The sequence below is a fragment of the Lodderomyces elongisporus genome, chromosome 7 (genome assembly GCF_030384665.1).
Source record: "Lodderomyces elongisporus chromosome 7, complete sequence".
Taxonomy (NCBI): Eukaryota; Fungi; Ascomycota; class Pichiomycetes; order Serinales; family Debaryomycetaceae; genus Lodderomyces; species Lodderomyces elongisporus.
The window spans coordinates 379,253-397,933 of NC_083679.1; the positions used below are offsets into that span (position 1 = coordinate 379,253).

Here is an 18,681-nt window from a genome sequence, read left to right on the forward strand (position 1 = left end):
CTCTCTGTCTCTGTTGTTGTTGGCAAAAGAACTATGATAAGGGTCAGCCTCATCTCCCCTTTTATTTTTTTTTCTGCCAAGGGCATTATTTCCCTTAGTCTTGCTGAACAAAAAAAAATAATTAAGAAAATGAAAAAAAAGAAAAAACAACTTCAAGTCAATTGTCTGGATTCTTGAACATAAGCATTGCAATACTACAATTTTGAAAGAATATTAAGAAGAAAGAAAACAAAGTAATCGAGTTGAAGCAAATCAAACAAAGCAATTAATGTTCTTAGGTTGAGCTATTCTATCCCAATGTTAATATTAATTTTTTTTACCTTTCTTTCTTTCATTCATTCTGTCGCTCTTTTCAATAGTATAAACATGGGGCCACTTTCAGCATCTCGGGTGCGTATACCCGAAAACATGCTATAACCGATCACTCTATAAAATTGTTTTGTTTATATAGAACCGAGTCAGCTATGGCTATAAGTTTTGTCTAGAATTAGTAGTAACTAATGGAGCAAGCTTACCATAAGTCATCTGCTTCGTACTTCCACACATTTTTTTTTATCCGTACTCCATCTACGGTGCATCGGTTCCAAATTGTAGAATTAGATCTGGTATAGTATTCTCTATGGGATCGGGAAAGTTGACTCTCTACCCTTTACCCTGAGTAGAGCTCTCCCGAAACCTCTCAAAAAGTCAAAAAAAAAAATAATAATAATAATAATTACTATTATAATATAAAATAAAAAAAGAAGAATGTGTTGGTAAATTCTTTTTTTTGCTTTTGGGGGAGGAAGGGGGGTGTACCTGCTCTTATTCTTTCTTATTCTTTTTTGTGTAGTTACAATTATAAATATTTGTTTACATTACTGCCTAAATAATAATAGGTAAAGCAAATTTATCCGAACTAAACTGAGAAATACCCGTAGCCGAATTCATCATCACACTATTCAAATAACAAGTAATGGTGGTGGTGCCACTGCTGCTGCTGCTGTAACGGAACGGAGCGGAGATAATCACTATACACAATTTGCAATGCATCAAAAGTTATTAGTCGGGATAAAACTAAAGTAAACTTAATGGTGGGTTAGCAAGTGAGTGATGGATATGTCAGTCACCATTGTTACGTCCTAATACATTTTTATAATACACAATTAATGTTCAAAACAGTATCAGACTCTTTCATGAGCAAAACTTTATTGCCTCGTATGTTATCATCAATTATTGTTCAGTCATAATATTTTGTTTGGTTTTATCTATGCTTTTAATATATGCTTTGTATATATATAAATTTCTTTTTTGGTTTGCTTTGGATGTCATTTGCAAATTCTGCATCGATGCTTCCCTTCCATTTTTTTAATTCAATCTGTGTCTTCATTTATTGCTACATACACACTGTGGCACTCACACGCATTCATCCTTTTTTTTCCTTTTTTTATTTATTTTATTTACTTTGTACTACTTGTAATTGCATCTCTCTCTCTCTCCCTCTATATATATATATACATACATACGCACATATACTAAGACAATATAAAATTAGGAGCTAGTTCATTGTATATTTAGACGTCTTTCTGATTCTAGCACCAAACTTGTAGAAAAGGAAGGGCACGGGGATCATCAATGCACCCAAACATCCAACCAACGTCGACGCCCACTTGATCGACAAGTTTCTAAACATTTGCGTGGCAAAGATGGGGAACGCAGCACCAAAAGCAGATCTAATGAATGTGTTGGCAGCCAAAGCCGAGGCAGCAACCATCACATAACAATCAATGATGTAATTGATTGTAGGCAAGAATATCGACATCAAACCATTACCAACAAAGAATGCGCCAATGGTGGGACAAATCCAATGGATCAGCGGATAGTCACCCGTCCAACCAAGCCAGAATATACCAATCACAAACGAAAACCCACCAATCATCACCGGTGGCAATCTATCCTCCGGGGTCGAAACACGTCCTTTGGTATCGGCAAGATAGTTCAAGTGTCTTTCAAACCAAATAATCACGGCACCGCCAGAGAAGATACCAAGCAACATTGAAAGATATGGCAATTCGCCAACACCACCACTCCACCCATACCGACCTTGGAAAATCATGGGCACCGCAGTAAGAAACATATAAAGCATACCATAGATAAATGCATTGTAAATACTCACAAGAAGAATAATCGGCTCCGTGAATAGCATCTTGACAGGCCTACCAATATTGTTCTTGACAATCTCCTGGAGATCCAAAGTCACCTCCTCGTGCGGAGCAAAAATCCCCCAATTACCCGTCCTTCTTCTCAATGTTTCAGCTTTGCGAATAAGAATCACCGGATGGTGTGTCTCTTGCAAAACAAACGTATCCAATATAAGGGCCAAACAACCAATGAATGCAGAAAAGTACGAGGTCCATCTCCACCCCAATGCACTATTTTTCACTGTAAAACCACCCAAGATTGGAGCCAACATTGGTCCACCAAACAAAACACTGGCAAACATGGCAATGGCAGTACCTCTCATTCTTGCCGAAAACAAATCAACCATTGTTGCAGGTGCAACCACCAAGGGAGCAGAGCCAATGAAACCAGCAAAGAATCTACACAACATCACAGTCTGTATATCCTTTGCAGTGGCAACACCAAAGAGGAAACACACATATCCCAAATTGGAAATCACCATCACATATTTCCTGCCAAACAACTCTGATAAGGGACCATATATAATGGGGCCCGCAGCAAATCCAAACACAAACAATGCTGTGCCCAATGCCGCAACCGAAGTGCCTATATGGAAAATCTCCATCACTTCCCTGCTTGCAGACGAGAACATAGCGGAACCGATGGAAACACTGAGTGCTGACAGCCCAACACAAATACAAAATGCAATCTTTTTGTGCAATGGAAAATTGTGCGGGTGACTAGGGTCGTTTTCTTCGTAAGCAACACAATATGGTTCTCGATCAGGCAACATTGGTGGGAGCAGTTTACCTCCACCCATGGTTGGCATTGGTTCACCAGAAGACTGCGCTTTTGCAATCAATTCATCTCTGTTGGTCACTCTTCTGGATAAGACACGCGATAACTCTGGGTTTATCTCATGCCCTGAAAGTTCGTCGCCCGTTTGCGGCATATAATCTTTGGGGTAATTATCATTGTACCCTTCTTCCAGGTCATCTGTTGGCTGCATTGTCTTTGGCTCTGTACTTTCCTCAGGGAATGACTCCATTGACCTCAACGAAGGAGGTGTTCTCGACGTCGCAGATACTCGTCTAAGGTTGGTTCCTGATGATTGTGGGTGTTGAAGAGGCTGAGCCTCTTCGTCGTTAGGGATGGCCATACTTTGTATTCGATAATAAAGAGAAAATCCGAATAAAGTAGGTGATTCCAAATAAAAGTTGAATTACCAGTACGAAGCTTCCGTTTTTGTTTTTATTTTTGTTTTTGTTTTTGTTGTTTCTTCTTTTCCTTCTTTTGTTGTTCTTTTTATAATTTCTTTCTCTTCTTTTTATTCTTCTTCTTCCTCTTCTTCTATCTCCTTTAATCAGATGATACTTATAGTCTCCTCTCTCTTTTTTATAAACTCCCAAGGATCCGAAAACAGGAACCTAACCACGCTTATAAAGTTGCTATATTCTGGCTTATGTAAGCACAGAACAGTACAAAGAAAAATTAGTTCTAGTTTTTAGAACCGGGGGGAGACTCTTTTCATGCAATAGAACCAGCCGACAAGCCACCGCCCATCTGAAAATGTTCTAAAATTTAAACCCCGTGGGTTATTCTCTGAGAGAAGTTTTGTTCTGCTTTTTTTTTTTTTGAACAGCCCAACTCAGCATCGAGTCTGCTATTTATGCGATTGGCTTCAGTTGAGTAACTTGTCACCATCACATGTCAAAGAGTTGGGCACACTTCATCGCGGCGGTGTTATTTGCGATTATATCCGAGAATAGTGAGAGAGAGAGGGAGAGAGAGGAAGAGAGGGAAAAAAAAAAGATGGAAGCACAGGAATCCCATATTATTTCACTCCTTTACTTTTTATTTTTGTCTTTGTTTGTTTTCTCGTAGTTGTGTGTATGTGGGTGGGTTGTGAAAAATATTTACAGGGCAACGGTTGTGTACGATGGTGTTGATGATGTTCTTTCCTATCACTATACCCGCCCATATCCGTGCCGTTAAACCTAATTATAACACATACTCTAACCACACAGTGCTTGTCTGTTCTAGACTTTTATGTCGACTAATTTGTTCGTGACCACGGTTACTGAAGGGACTAAGGGGTGACCTTTGGTTTTCTTTACATGTTTTTTTTTTTTTTTTTTGGATTTAGACCGCTCGGTACTTTGTTGTTGTAGATTCTTTTTTTTACGAGATGAACAACGACTTTGTAGTATACAAAAGTTGTAAGTAGCTTGCACGGTAGTTAACTATGCGAAAAACATTGCATTTATTTTAATTCATTCTTTTCTTCAAATAAAAGGGTGCTGTTTACAACGTTCAAGATACACAGAACACCTATTTATGTTTTCAAGCAAATTGTGTAGCTCTTTTTTTTTGGCTTTTTGGGATATCACAGTACATACATGTCTTGGCTGGCTCTATTCTTGGACCTTAGACCAGCCAATAGTACTCTCTACAATTGATAATTTTAGTTTTGTAGATTTGTTTGCGGATTTGTTAGCAGATGAACCATACTTTCAAACCAGATATAAACATAAACATAAACATAAACATAACCACTGATGATCAATTTCATTAGTACAACTCAATATTGCTTTTGTTCCATACCTTAAAAATATTTGTATTAAACTCTTTTGTAAAAAAAAAAACAAGTCACATAAATTAAGAAAAGTGTGTTGACTAGAACTGAAATTAGAAATTAAAATTAAAATCAAACATGATTCCATAACAATTGGTCATCAATCCGGTTTTTTAACCATACCTTCCAATGTGAAAGACCAAACACCAAAAACCAAAAACCAAAGACCAAAGACCAAAGACCAAAGACCAAAAACTAGAATCTCACAAAGAAAAGTGTTTATTGAACATTCTGCAATACATTTAAATGCGTTCAGAATCAAAAAAGCAAGTACGTACCTGGACTCAAAAATCTTGTTAACAAAACATTTGTTACATCATGTCACCCAAAATTAAGAGAGAAAAGTAATGGAACCTACAAGGAACCAAAGTGTCCTGTCGAGATGGTAATTTCCCTTTTTCTGTTTTCTTTTCCTTTTAGTATAGTTGTTAAACAACTCTTTTTGCAATAAATGGCACAGCGCAGGAACACTTTACGGAATCTTACTCTTAGACTTGCTGGCTACAATTCTGAAGGGAAGGAAGGGGAAAGAAAGGAAAGCGGAGGAAAATAGTTAGTCTTTTAAAACTAAAAGATACAAAAATTATTTGACACAATTATCCGCAACCCATTTTAAGGAAAAAATGTACTATCGGCATTTTAACACAATCTCCTAGCGGAGTTATAGATTCATGAGCGGAGTTGTATTGCATCGTTTTTAACGGCTTTAATTTTGCAGGCTACTATTGCACGCCTCCTCCCAATCCAAATTTCCCTCCACTCCTTCTCTAGATAACAACAATTCCTCTTTTGACACTACCGTTTATTCGAACAACAAGAAAGAATAAATAAGTCGAAAGTGAGGGAAGGTTAGTAATACAGATATTTTGCAAGGGTCTCTTTAAGTCTGGAAAGGTTGCTTTTTTATTGTCCTTTTCTTAACAACTTTGAAACCTGAGTATCTGTTTTTTAGCACCAGAATGGTATAGTAACAGGAAGATTTTTTTTTTAAAAGAAAAAGAAAAGAAAAAGAAAAGAAAAACAAAAATAATGCAGTTGAAAGAAGAAGAATTGAAAGCAAAAATGGTGTTGGCATTAAGTAAATCAATAGGTAAACAAATGAATAATTAATTATAAAAGATCCTACCACTCTCAAGTGCTTGCTGCTAGTTCAACTCAGTCTTGCTAGAAATCCGCACTCAGTGCAAAGCATATTTAGACCGTCTTCTGATTGCAGCTCCATATTTGTAAAACAAAAACGGCATTGGGATCATCAAGGCACCCAAGCATCCTACCAAAGTAGATGCCCATTTGATCGTTAAATTGACAAACATTTGTCGTGCAAATAAGGGGAATGCCGCAGCGAATGCCGATCTAATAAATGTATTTGCAGCCAATGCGGATGCGGCGATAAACAAGTAACAATCAATAATGTAGTTCATCGTTGGTAGGAAAATCGAAATTAACCCGTGGCCGACAAAAAAAGCAGCAATGGTTGGAACTATCCAGTGCACGTGCTCTGCATAATCTCCTGTCCAGCCAAGCCAGAAAATGCCAATAACAAATGTAAATCCTCCAATCATGATGGGTGGGAGTCGGTCTTCAGGCACAGGTTTGCGTCCAAATTTTTCCTGCTTCTTTTGCACATGTTGCTCAAACCACACTATAGTTCCACCGCCAGCAAAGACACCCAACAACATGGATATGTATGGCAATTCTCCAACACCTTGACTCCAGCCATACCTTCCGATAAAGATCAAGGGAATGGCTGTAAGAAAAGTATACAACATTGCATAGATGAAGGCATTGTAGATACTGACTAGGGAAATGATTGGTTCCGTTGCAATTAACTTCAAGGGTCTACCGATATTGTTCACCACAAGCTCCTTCAAATCTAAAGAATGTTCCTCGTGTGGCGCAAATATACCCCAGTTACCAGTCTTTCTTCTCAATAATTCTGCCTTCCTCACGAGTAGCAAAGGATGGTGAGTCTCTCCAAGTATAAAAATATTGCAAAACAAGGCAAAAGAGCCCACGATACCTGAAAAGTATGAGCACCATCTCCACCCCAAGGAGCTATTCTTTTCTGTGAACCCACCCAAGATTGGCGCGAGCATTGGTCCACCAAAGATACAACATGCAAAAATGGCAATGGCCACTCCTCTCCATTTTGCAGCAAACATATCCACCATCACTGCTGGAGCAACAACAAATGAAGCACTACCAGTGAATGCGGCAAAGAACCGACATAGCATTATAGTCTGCAAGTCTTTTGCTGTGGCCACACCAAACGAGAAGCAAACATAACCAAGAGACGAGATTACCAAGATTATTTTTCTTCCAAATAGCTCCGATAATGGACCGTGGATAACGGGCCCAGCAGCAAAGCCAAACACGTACAAGGATGTACCCAATGCCGCTACAGAGTATCCCACATGGTAGATCTCCATCACATCCTCGTTGCCTTCGGCAAACATTGCCGATCCAAGCGAAAGAGAGAATGCCGAGACCCCGACGCAAAATGTGTACATGATTTTTTTGTACATTGGGTAGTTATGGGGGTGGTATGGGTCGTTAATACCGTTGAAAGAAACAACGTATGGAGTTCGATCAGGTAAATCGGGCGGCAACTCTCTGCCCTCGCCAATGATATATAATGTGCCATCTAGGTCTTCTTTATCGGCAAACTTCAATGCGTCTGCATTAGTGATCCTCCTCGAGAGTTCTCGGGAGAGCGTGGCGTGCGATTCCATGCTAACCAAATCAGGGTAATACGTTTGAAGTGGGTTGTCGATAGCATCTTGCGGTCTATAGTCATTGACGCCATTTTCCAAATCATGATTAGAGCTGTCGCTGTGTCCTCTTTCTGACTCTCCTGAATGCTTTTCTTTTTTGGACCCTTGTCCCAAATGGGTATCTGAGGAGTTTGATGACTCGTCTACTTCGTTGAGTCTTAAAGGCTGTTGCGAATGATCAGACATTCTGTCGTAGTGCTTGGTATACTCGATGGGGTGTTTTATCTTTCCTCTTTTTGAAAAACAGTTAAGAAAACAAGAGTAGAAAAGGTTTTTGAGTTTATAAAGGTCTTCACCAAGACTATATATATATATATACTTATATGTAATCAGTCTTTTATGTGTATTCACAGATTATTAAACAGGATCCTACACCCGGCATTCTTGAGCATGATTTACTTGCTTTTTTCATTACAAATTGCAAAAATAAAAAAAATAAAAAATTATATGAATAACATGAATAATATGAATAATATAGATAATGTGTTGGACATACACATATTAATTTGAAGGAAAGATGGTGTATGAAAAACTGATTGACAGTAAAGCCACATTTCTTATTGTTCCTTGAACACTTTGTTGCATCGACTGCTTTGCTTATGAAACTCGCTGAGCTCATCGGAAACGCATGTGTTGAACAGTTTCTCGGGTATAAGCTTATTTCCGGCCTTACGTCCGTCGAATTGTTTTTATTTTCATATACAATATGTTGAGCTGTCGCCGGTGCGTTCACTAAGGATGATGAAACGGTTTCTGAACATAAACCAAAAAAAAAAAAAAAAAAATAAAGAAAGAACCAAAAAAAAATTACAGAGTTTTACTAAACAAAATTAAAATGCGCACATAAAGTAGGGGTCGGAGATATCCAAGTGCGTAAATCCGACTTTCAAATGATAGTGTGAAAAAGTGAGCACGAATATGGTGTAGCACGTCAAGTCCAAATAAAAAGTGGCGGTTATGTTCACATTTTATTAAAGGAAATATCTCCCGTGAGGAAAAATAAAAAAAAACAAACCTGTGAGCAATATTTAGAACAACTTTAGTGCCAGCAATAGAGAAGTTTGAGAAGAAAAAGGAGAAATAAGACGACGGTTGAAAGAACCTAATTCTTTAAAAAACAGAGTCAAAATTAATGAGAAAGCCGCACCCGCAGTTTTCTTCTTCTTGCCCTTGCTCCATCTTTGTCATCTGAAAAATAGAGAAAAAAAAGAATTACCCGAAATTGTAGAAAATATCAGACTAAGACAAAGAGAAGAAGAAAATAAAGAGCTAAACCAAGTAAGAACGGAGGGGGAGGGGAAGGAAGGGGAAAAGGAAAGATAAACTTTAACTGTATCATTACAAACACGGAATGCACGGCACGAGAAGCAATTGCAAACTCCGTCCCGCAGTATACCCCTTTAAATTGCATTGAAAAAAACGAAGCTCTTTTTATAACATTTAAGGAAAAATGAGGGAATAATTTGACGTTTAAGCCTATGATTACTAATGACACCTGTCAATGAAGATTCACCTTCAGTAAGAGCGAACACTATGTTGAATTAAAAAGAAATAAAGTAAGGTAAAGTAAAGTAAAGTAAAGTAAAGTAAAGTAAAGTAAAATAAAATAAAATAAAATAAAGAACAAGTGAAAGAGAGAGTGTGTGTGTGTGTAAATCCCTTAGCTCCATCAAAGTGTCAAACCTCAACGGAGATTAGAGAAGTAGTAAGAAGAAGGGAAGAAGGACCCTTACTTCGGAGGTAAAGAATATTCATCAATATATCAGTGTATACCAATGTACTAAAATTCCTTAAGCTATGTTGTTGCTAGTGCAAAAAATAACAGAAAATGACAGAAAATGACAGTAAATGACAGAATTTGACAAAACATCAAATAAAATAAAATTTACAGAGAGGAATGTGGTTTAAACTACTTTATGTTTCTTGTTTAAATAATTATTCAATCATTTGCACCACAGTTTGTAGGTCTTGAAGTTCATTTGGTAGCTCTAATACTACTGTTTTTTTCTTCACATGTAATTTAAGGTCACCTGCCATTTCTACTCATGTAATCATTTACACAGTAATACAGTATCACCAGTACACTTGTAGACATAGTTAACTTTCTTTTGTTTTTCATTGGTAGTGGTATGCAAAATTAAATAGTGATTAATCAATTAAAGATTCTTTTTTGAAAGTATGTAGAAGCTGATGTTTTTTCTGCCTTATTACACTATTTTTATTTTATGAGTTTAATATTTTTTCGAGAAAAAATTTTGTAACAAGATAGCACCAAATTAAAGAAATACTTCATTTTTCTTTAAGCAAAGGGCATTTCCTTAAATTTCGATCCAGGGTACGAAAAAATTGAACAATACGCTACCAACATCGCTATATGCACCAGTCAAGTTTGGATATGAGAGGTTTTCCTTTAACCTTCCACCTTTCACCTTTCGCCAATTCTATTTTCTCATTTTCTCCTTTTCTTTGTATTTTTCTTTTTTCTTTTTTTTGACGGTTCTGAATCTGAACATTTATGTGGAATGGAGGGGGGGGGGGGGGGAGGAAAGACCGGTTTTGACTGAATCAAAGTATATTCTTTACCTAACAGTAGCCCTAGATGCTTTAGAAATAGCTTATACATTAACCCCGATATTGTGATCCCAGCTCTTCTTGCACCCCTCTATTATCTTTGGGAAGAACTTGAAGAAAAAAAATAAAAAATTTAAAAAATACAAAAGCGTTAGCTGTTTGTTTAAGACATTTCATTGCCAATCATTTTCGGGCAGTGCATCATAGGGCGTGGGCGTGGGTGTAGCAGATAAGTGTCAAATGTACTAAAAAGTACAATACACGAGACCCTTCCCTTGAGCACAAAAGTGGTTATTGTTATTTTTTGATTTGTTGATTTGTTGATTTTCGTTTTTCTTTTCGTTTTTCTTTTCGTTTTTCTTTTTGGTTTTGGTTTTGGTTTTTCTTTTTGGTTTTGGTTTTGGTTTTGGTTTTGGTTTTTTTGATTTAATTTAATTTTATAATGTTTACTTTACGCTTAGTTTGTAAGATTTGCAATGCATGCAGGGAGGTTTAGTGTAAGGGGGAAAAAAAGGAGCTGCCCTGGGAATGAAAATTAGGCGAAAAGCTGTCGGGATGTACCTTTTGTTTGCATTTATAAAATTTATTGTCTCCTCCAACACCTCTTTCCTCTTCTTCTTCTTCTTCTTTAATCGTTTCGTTGTTATGTTGTTTCTTATTTTGCCTTTTGTTTATGTGAAGAATTTGTGACATTAAGAATTCGTGCTGGATGCGTTGCAAAGAAATAATAATAAAATAATTAAAAAAAAAGAATAAAAAAATAAACGAAGAACAGAAAGAAGAAAAGTTTGAACAATTTGTCGTTAACTGCGTCAAAATATGATTGATTTTGAAATGATACTCCTCTATTTTAGCGGTTTCTATTGAAAAAATCATTTGGTTGGTTGAGGAAAAACGAAAAGCCGTTGCTATTTCTAGTAATACGTTATGGCATCACATATTAAGTAATTCTCTCTCGCTATTGGAGAAATCGTTTTATTAGTATTTGGCTAGTATCTTAATGGTATCATTCTCAACGTATATTATTCTAGAAAGTGGTTAACAAACATTGCAAAAGAGAAATATATACTAGTCATAATTCCGATTTTGCGATGACCAATTCCCAAAAAAAAAGAAACATAAAATAAAAAGTTTGATTTGAAACAAAACTTGAAAGAAACTTGATTTAAAACTTGACGACGCTGCGAGTGCAACAATTTTTATTTCTTGAACTAAACTTTCACCATTCAAAGTTTGGTGGTGGGGGTGGATGGGGGCAAGGCAAGTCAAGTAAGCTACAAGTCTAAAGTTGACGAAAAGATTATAACCAAAAAAATTACAAAAAAAAAATAAAAAATAATAAGGTTTAGTTCCTGCTTTCTCGTCTGGCACAACCACCGTTGGGTGTAAATAGAACGAGAGGGAGACGGAGACGAGGGAGGGACGGGGGGGAGGGAGGGGGAGGGGATAGACAAAGGGAAGGGCAAAAAGCACCTGTTTAGTCGCTTATTCGTAGCTTACAATAACCGCTTTTTTCTCTGTTTCCAAAAAAATGACTCAAGTAGACGATGGCAAAAAAAAAGATGTGTTTGTTCCTTTTTCATTTACTTATTTACTCATTACTTTTGTTTAATTATCACATGCTTACAAAACTTGATAGCATATAGGTTTTGCCTGTCTGCATCAATATATGCTCAAAAGTAATAGAGGGTGGCATCCTAATTATAATCATGGCGGTGCATTTTAGAATCAAGCATGTACAGGTTGGTATTTTCAAATGAACATCTTTAACCGACCATGCGAAGGTTGGTTAGTCACATTCTGAGGCACAAATGATGCATTTTCTTCTTTGTCATTATTTTTATTATTATTATTATTATCAAAGCGGATGTGACAGTGGCCGATCAAAGTTGCTAGACAAAAAAAGAAAAATAAAAAATGTACAGTTTTTCCAATGGCAAACGACAAAGTCAAACAGGGCAAAAAAAAAGAATAGGAAAGAATGGCAATTCAGGGTTTACCTTTGTTAATCTTCTGTCTTTGTTTTCTTTTATTTTTTATTATTTTTAAATTTTCAACATGCAGAGGATCAACTGGAGAAAGAAAAGACGAGGAACGTAGTGGTGGCGAAAAAAATAGCAAAAATTTTTGAATGTTTCAGGTTTGGTTATATAGTATCGCCAGGGCAACTAGAATTGATCCCTTTTGAACACAAGAGAATTAGAATCCGGATTTAATGCAAGACAGAGCCAACGCCTTCTTTTCTGCTGTATTTGACCATCAGCATAGCCACCACCACCACCACCAATACCACTGCTATCACTATCTTAAACAACTCCTTCTCCTTCGTCCTCCTCCCTCTCTTCCACCTTTAAGTTAATGCACCTTTGTTAATAAACTGTCATAAAATAGATTACTCAAACACAACTCGTAACAACACTTGGGGCACACTCTTGCATCGTTTACGGGACCCTAAGGTGATTCACAAGCGATACAAAACAGGGTTGTATGCACAATCCTGATAAGACGAAAAGAAAAAGAAAGAAAGAAAAAGAAAGAATGAAAGAAAGAAAAAGAAAGAAAGAAAGAAAGAAAGAAAAAGAACAAAAAGAATGTTACAGAGGTACCGTTAATCGATATTGTTTGTATGCTTTAGTTCATAACATTTAATAACTCGGCAGCAGTATAATACAGTTGATTGTACAAAAAGTAAAAATATAGAATAAAATACTTTGTCAATGCATGCAATGCTAATGAGAAATAAAGACAAAGTTATTCTTCTTTTTTTTTATTCAGTTTTGATTTATATTGAAAAAAAAAAGAACAACAACAACAACAACAAAAAGAACTGCAAAACCTCAAAGTGCCAATCGTAGGTTTGTATTGTGAATACTTCAAGCAAGTTTACATGTCATCTCAAAACTCCTCTCTTGAACCCTCCTACGCTATACCATACTGTTTTTTGTGCATTTGTATTGTGGCGAATGCGTCGAGCTGCGTTTCCTCGCCATCTCCCATACATATTCTTTTCCAAGTCTTTATTAACAACAGTTTTAGAAAGTGATATAATATAATAAAATATGGTATGATATGATATAATATTATGCAGAAAAGAAAAGAGCAGGGTTTGCTAGCCCTGCCTTAGCGTACATAATAAAAAAAAAAACTCATATACAATAGCCAGTAGCTAATAGTAAGTTATAGTCATGCTTGCTCCTGCTTTATAGCACAATTGTCTACACTACAAACCCCTTTTCTACCATATAAGTGACAATTTTTGATAAACACAGATGTAGCTTACACAAATTTAGAAGGTTCCATTTTGTTTCTGGTTTCTGGTTCATGAATCCTGATTCCAAAGGGGCTTTTCTAAATGTTGAATGAACCCTGTGCACTGGATTTAGCAAAGTATGTGTTGGTGCTACCAGGTGCATTTATCTGAATTTGCAACTATTCAACGATATTCAATTTTACTTCATATTTTTTTTCTTATTTATTTATGATGACTTTCTTTCATCTTGTTTCCTTTGGTAGTGAAATGTCGTTGTTTGTTCTCTCAGTTTAAAAAAACAGTCACGTGACTAACTCAATATGTTAAAAATAAATGCTTTCTACTTAGTTTCCTCAGTTAATTATTTTAGATTATTATTCTTTTTTTTTTCTTTTCTCTCTCTCTCTATTTCTTTCCATTTTTTGTTGGGGTAAGCCGCACACCCCATAAGGAAAAGTGGGACCAACCTTTTCAAGACCATACGAGGAATTGCAATGCGTAAATTATATAGTGTTGGATCACAACCACCATTCTCCTCTTCACCAATAACAAAACAACCACCACAACCACCACAACCATTTTTGTCCCAATTATCCAAAAACTAAGCAGTACCTAACGAACCAACTGCAACATGCCCGTCCAATCGCTTCTTACTTTCCCAGAACAAGTGCGCGATCGCATTATCAGCTACTTGCCACAGCAGGCATTAATCAATCTAGCAACTACAAACTATGAATTCTACCACCCATGCATGAAAAAACTCTACTCCAAAATTGCAGTATCAGAAATACCTCCTTTGAGATGCGAGGTGGATCCAGCCAACAAGCTTGACTTACGAAGAATGGACTTTCAAGACAGCACGAGGCTGGTGATTTATGGCCTCCAAGGCTGCTACAAGCGAGTGTTGAATATCAAAATGATTAACGCTCGTTTGGAGGTGCTAGTCCAAGCTTTGACTATAAATACCGAGTTGATCAGCTATATCAAAGAAATACACATCTTGCTGAAAGAGCCACATTTGAATCAAGTTATCCACAAGTTGTCAGCGCTTTTAAAGTTGCATTCAGCACAGTTGAATTACTTTTATACTCAAAATCAAGGTAGATGCCTGTTTTTGACGTGCCCTGAAACAGAGCTACGAATGGGCAACTTGACATCGCTGGTGCAATTGGAAAACCTTTCAACTAAACTTGGCAACGTAACCACTTTGATATTTCCAAGCGACCAAACACTCTACTGGCAATACATGTCAGCTTTACCGCAAAACCTTGATAACTTCTCGAGTTTATCAAAGTTCAAGTTTGTGATAAACACCTCAGTATTTGACAGAAATGTTAAATTGGTCAATCTCATTCCGTGGAACAAATTGAAAAGTCTTGAATTGGTGTTTGACTATCCTACAAATAGCAATGTTGAAGACTACCTTATAGACTTTCTTGCGTTGCTTCCAGAGTCGGTGCCAAAACTCAAAAGCTTATCCATCATCCAAGGTACAATTTTTCCCACACATGCTAGCAACGAGATATTTGATTTGAACATGTTCAATTTGATTCGGCAATGGTGCGCAAACCTCGATTACTTATCCATAAAACACAAGTTACCCATAATGGGTAACTTTCCCGATGGAATGGAGGGAAACTACCGCCGAAGATACGAATTGTACCTGCGGGTATTGCCCAAATTGATCAACCAATATTCAAGCAAGCCTAATGTTATTTTGAATTTGCCCAATCTTTTCCAAACTTTTGCATGCTACGAGCAATATATGAACACAGTGCTATACAATGGGTGCAAGTGTCACCATTGCGAACATTATTTACAAAAACTTGATTGGTTCTTGATGCACCACAAGTATTATAATGTTCAAACTGGACAATATAGAGACATGAATGCTTCTCACTTGTTCTCAGTCTTGGGGCGTGCTCTTAACGACAGATTGATCCAGAATGATCTTATTACCCAATTGGACCAGTTGGCGTTTCCTATCTGGAATTGCTCATGGGATTTCCACGAGATGATTGTCGATCAAAATAGCAACTGCTCTCAAAACAACGATGCGTACCTGGTTCCTCCACTCAAGTGTTTAGAGAAAGAAATCATTGAATATGGAGAGTACGATGAGGATAACGAAGACGGGATCATTGAAAGCACTGCTTCTAATAACAGGTGTGAGTTTTCGCGGAAACTTTTTTCACACTTGCCGAAATGCATAAGTCATTATCTTAATGATTTAGTGCAAGAGATCTTGAACTTGCATAGGGGAAATGCTGAACAAAGAGCAGACGAAGTGGAACACGGTACAGGTACTGACACCGAAGTCTCCTTTATGGACTCGTTGAAAGATGGTGGAGACCTAGACACCACGCATCCATTCAACATCAGGAGGATTATCATAAATGGTATTGTCTACAATATTGGAGCTGAACTCAATGGTACGCACTACTATGTAAATGTATATGATGGGTGAATGTATAAAACTGTGTAATTAATTTTTTTATAACTAATATATGTCGATGTCGATGGCATATCTTATTATCACGTGACTAGTATATCTACGCAGTAGTTTCTGTTTTTTTACTTTTCGTTTTGTTATAAAACTCTTTCCCACTTGACCCCCCCCCCCCCCTCACTTCGACTCTCCCAATGCAGTATTTGCACTTCTGCACCTCTTCTCCCTTCCCCAAATCTTTTGTCTCCTGACCCCAGGTCAACAACAATAACCGCCCCTACCACCACTACTGCTGCTACTACTAAATTAAATATTATCCTCAATTTTTTCCCCTGTGTGTGTTCTCGGATCATCCATAACGGCACATCAAGCATTTCAATCAAGGTTTACGATTCTTCAACCTAGTCTTTGCTTCACTATACCAGCACTTTGTATATCACCCAGCATATTCAGCTGACAAGCATCTATTGTGTTTCCTTTTTCTTTTCGATTTTTTAATTTTTAATTTTGTTGTTGTCTTTCTTCACATTTCATATTTCCATCATTTTAGTTTCCGTCTTCCGTTTCCTGTTTTCCTTTTCTTTGCATTTTTGAAAGCAACAGTAATATCTACAACATTTGTGACTGCAACAACAACAACGGCCATTTCATCATGGCATCTGTATCATTCGCGATCGATGGGATCAGAAACTATCTTGAGTATCCGCCGCATATTTTCGAGCAAATAATTAGCCACTTACCACAACAATCTGTAATTGACCTTGCATCCACCTGTCGACAGTTTTACACACCATGTATGAAAAAGCTATATGCCAAAATTATCATTTCAAAGACCCCACCACGTCGGAGCTCAATTAAAATTACTGCCCAAACTAGTTTAGAGGAGTGCAGGAAAGTGGACTTTCAAGACTGCCACGGCCTGGTTCTTTTTGGGAAAGCACGGATAAGGCCACCAAAAGATTCTGAAAATGCTGACATAACCATTGATGAGGCTCTTGGGAATAAATTGGTTACATTTCTTTACACAATCAAAAAGAACCTGGTTTTACGAAATTATATCAAGAAAGTCTTTGTCTTTGCAAACTGTGATGAGTTCTGTACTAGTTTAGTTACCCTGATATTCCTTGAGTTGGAAGATTTGGATATTTTTTACGCACGAACATCGGAACATACCTATCACGAAAAACACCATCCAATCAAAATGAAATCTCTTGTTATACATGGTTATTCGAAGTTTGACCCAAATGTTGTGCATCAGGCCAAGGAAGTTTGGTTTATGGGCCCTTTTGCCTTCCAGCAAGTTACCGACCTTTCGGATCAGCTAACGGCATTGTTTTTGCCTTGTGAAGAAGACACTTTTTGGGAGCATGTAATGGATGGGTTCTTGCCAATGTATGGAAAACCTATGTGTTTTCCCAATCTTCGGAAATTCAGGTTGTTTGTTAGTCCTTGGAGTAAGGGGAAATTGAGTGCATTGGTGAAGTTGATTGACTGGGAGATTATTGAGCAGTTGGAGATTTGCATCTCGTGCTATCTGGGAAGGGAATATCATCCAGATGATTTTGAGGAAGAGGATTTTGTGAATGATTTTAGATACAATCCTACGTGTTTGAGTATCATACCGGGTAAATTACCTAGTTTGAAAAGACTATCGATTAGGCAGAGGAGTGTCTTTCTGCTGCATGTCTGCAATATGGCGTTCGCGCTTACTATTGAGCAGTTTTTAGCCGAACGATGCGTTAATTTACAATACTTAGCCATAGAGCATATGACACCAATTGAGGGATGGCAGGTTGATGAGGTTAATGATTGGTTTGGGCGATGCACAAGTCTTTTGCAACTGGTACCATCGCTCAAAAGATCATCATCATCATCATCATCATCATACACACCGGGTAATGTTTCTGGGCACTTTACTTACAGCCTACCTGATTTCATGTCAATTCTTTCATCGTACATAGACGAATTCGATGAGTGGATCGAGTACCGCTGCAAGTGTCTGCAGTGCTGTGAAATCTACTATTCGGTGTGCGAGTTGTTAAAAACTCACGGTGTGGGGCATTTTCGCAACGATAATCAATATACGAATAATGCACAAGAAAAAGAAGAGTTTCGTCGCAACTTTTGTAATATTTTAACCAGAATTTCTTTAACGGTGGGTCTGCCTAAAGAGGAGGACTTGTATCCTTTGGAGATGCCCTCGTTTCCAGTTTGGGAAACCAGAGATGGTTTTACCACAAACCTTGCAATCAACAACTTCCTTTCGAGGAGTTTCCGATGCCCTAATGATGTTGACGATAGCGATAGTATAGAAAAAAATGGAGATAAAGAACATGACAAAGATGGGGCCCAGAAGAATGTCAGAAATTGCCAACTTTGCAATGGCGAAGCTATTAATTTCAATGGACTTAGGAAATTTATCAATCATCTATTAGAAAATTTGCTCAAACATTTTGTGTTTGATGACACAAACTTAAAACGGTGCTGGAACCTTGGCGATGTTGCAGGCGACAATCCTGTCGAGGTATATCCTCGATTTTCAGAAAGGAGGTACCATTTGAATGGGTTTCTTTATAAAGTTGGAGTTGGGCTAGATGGAAACCCGTATCTCGTGAATGTACATGATGATTAAGTTTGGAAGACAGGTGTATATTCTATCTAAAGCCTTTTATGTGTGTTTTTTCATATCTCTGCCTATATTTGTTTCTGTTTTACATACATACATATATATATATATATAGATATAGATATTTCCAAAGTAATGGAGACTGAAAATGAGTAGTCAAAAAATACAAACTATAAAGGTGAAGTTTCAATCTCTGTAGTTTCAAGAGATTGTGTA

General features: G+C 37.2%; 4 protein-coding genes across 4 annotated transcripts; 2 read left to right on the forward strand and 2 right to left on the reverse strand. All coding sequences in view use genetic code 12, as the record gives it.

Annotated features, from left to right (window-relative positions):
- Positions 1-1,537: 1,537 nt before the first annotated feature.
- On the reverse strand, positions 1,538-3,319 carry FLU1_2 (Major facilitator super multidrug transporter flu1; the record flags this gene model as incomplete). Its single annotated transcript, XM_001523292.2, has 1 exon — positions 1,538-3,319. One exon carries the CDS (start codon positions 3,317-3,319, stop codon positions 1,538-1,540), a length of 1,782 nt encoding a protein of 593 aa, XP_001523342.2.
- Positions 3,320-5,973: 2,654 nt separating this feature from the next.
- FLU1_3 (Major facilitator super multidrug transporter flu1) lies at positions 5,974-7,755 on the reverse strand (the record flags this gene model as incomplete). Its single annotated transcript, XM_001523293.2, has 1 exon — positions 5,974-7,755. One exon carries the CDS (start codon positions 7,753-7,755, stop codon positions 5,974-5,976), a length of 1,782 nt encoding a protein of 593 aa, XP_001523343.2.
- A 6,266-nt stretch (positions 7,756-14,021) lies between these two features.
- On the forward strand, positions 14,022-15,857 carry PVL30_005099 (uncharacterized protein; the record flags this gene model as incomplete). Its single annotated transcript, XM_001523294.1, has 1 exon — positions 14,022-15,857. One exon carries the CDS (start codon positions 14,022-14,024, stop codon positions 15,855-15,857), a length of 1,836 nt encoding a protein of 611 aa, XP_001523344.2.
- A 634-nt stretch (positions 15,858-16,491) lies between these two features.
- PVL30_005100 (uncharacterized protein) lies at positions 16,492-18,471 on the forward strand (the record flags this gene model as incomplete). Its single annotated transcript, XM_001523295.1, has 1 exon — positions 16,492-18,471. The coding sequence occupies one exon, from the start codon at positions 16,492-16,494 to the stop codon at positions 18,469-18,471; it is 1,980 nt and encodes a 659-aa protein (XP_001523345.2).
- Between the last annotated feature and the right edge of the window lie 210 nt (positions 18,472-18,681).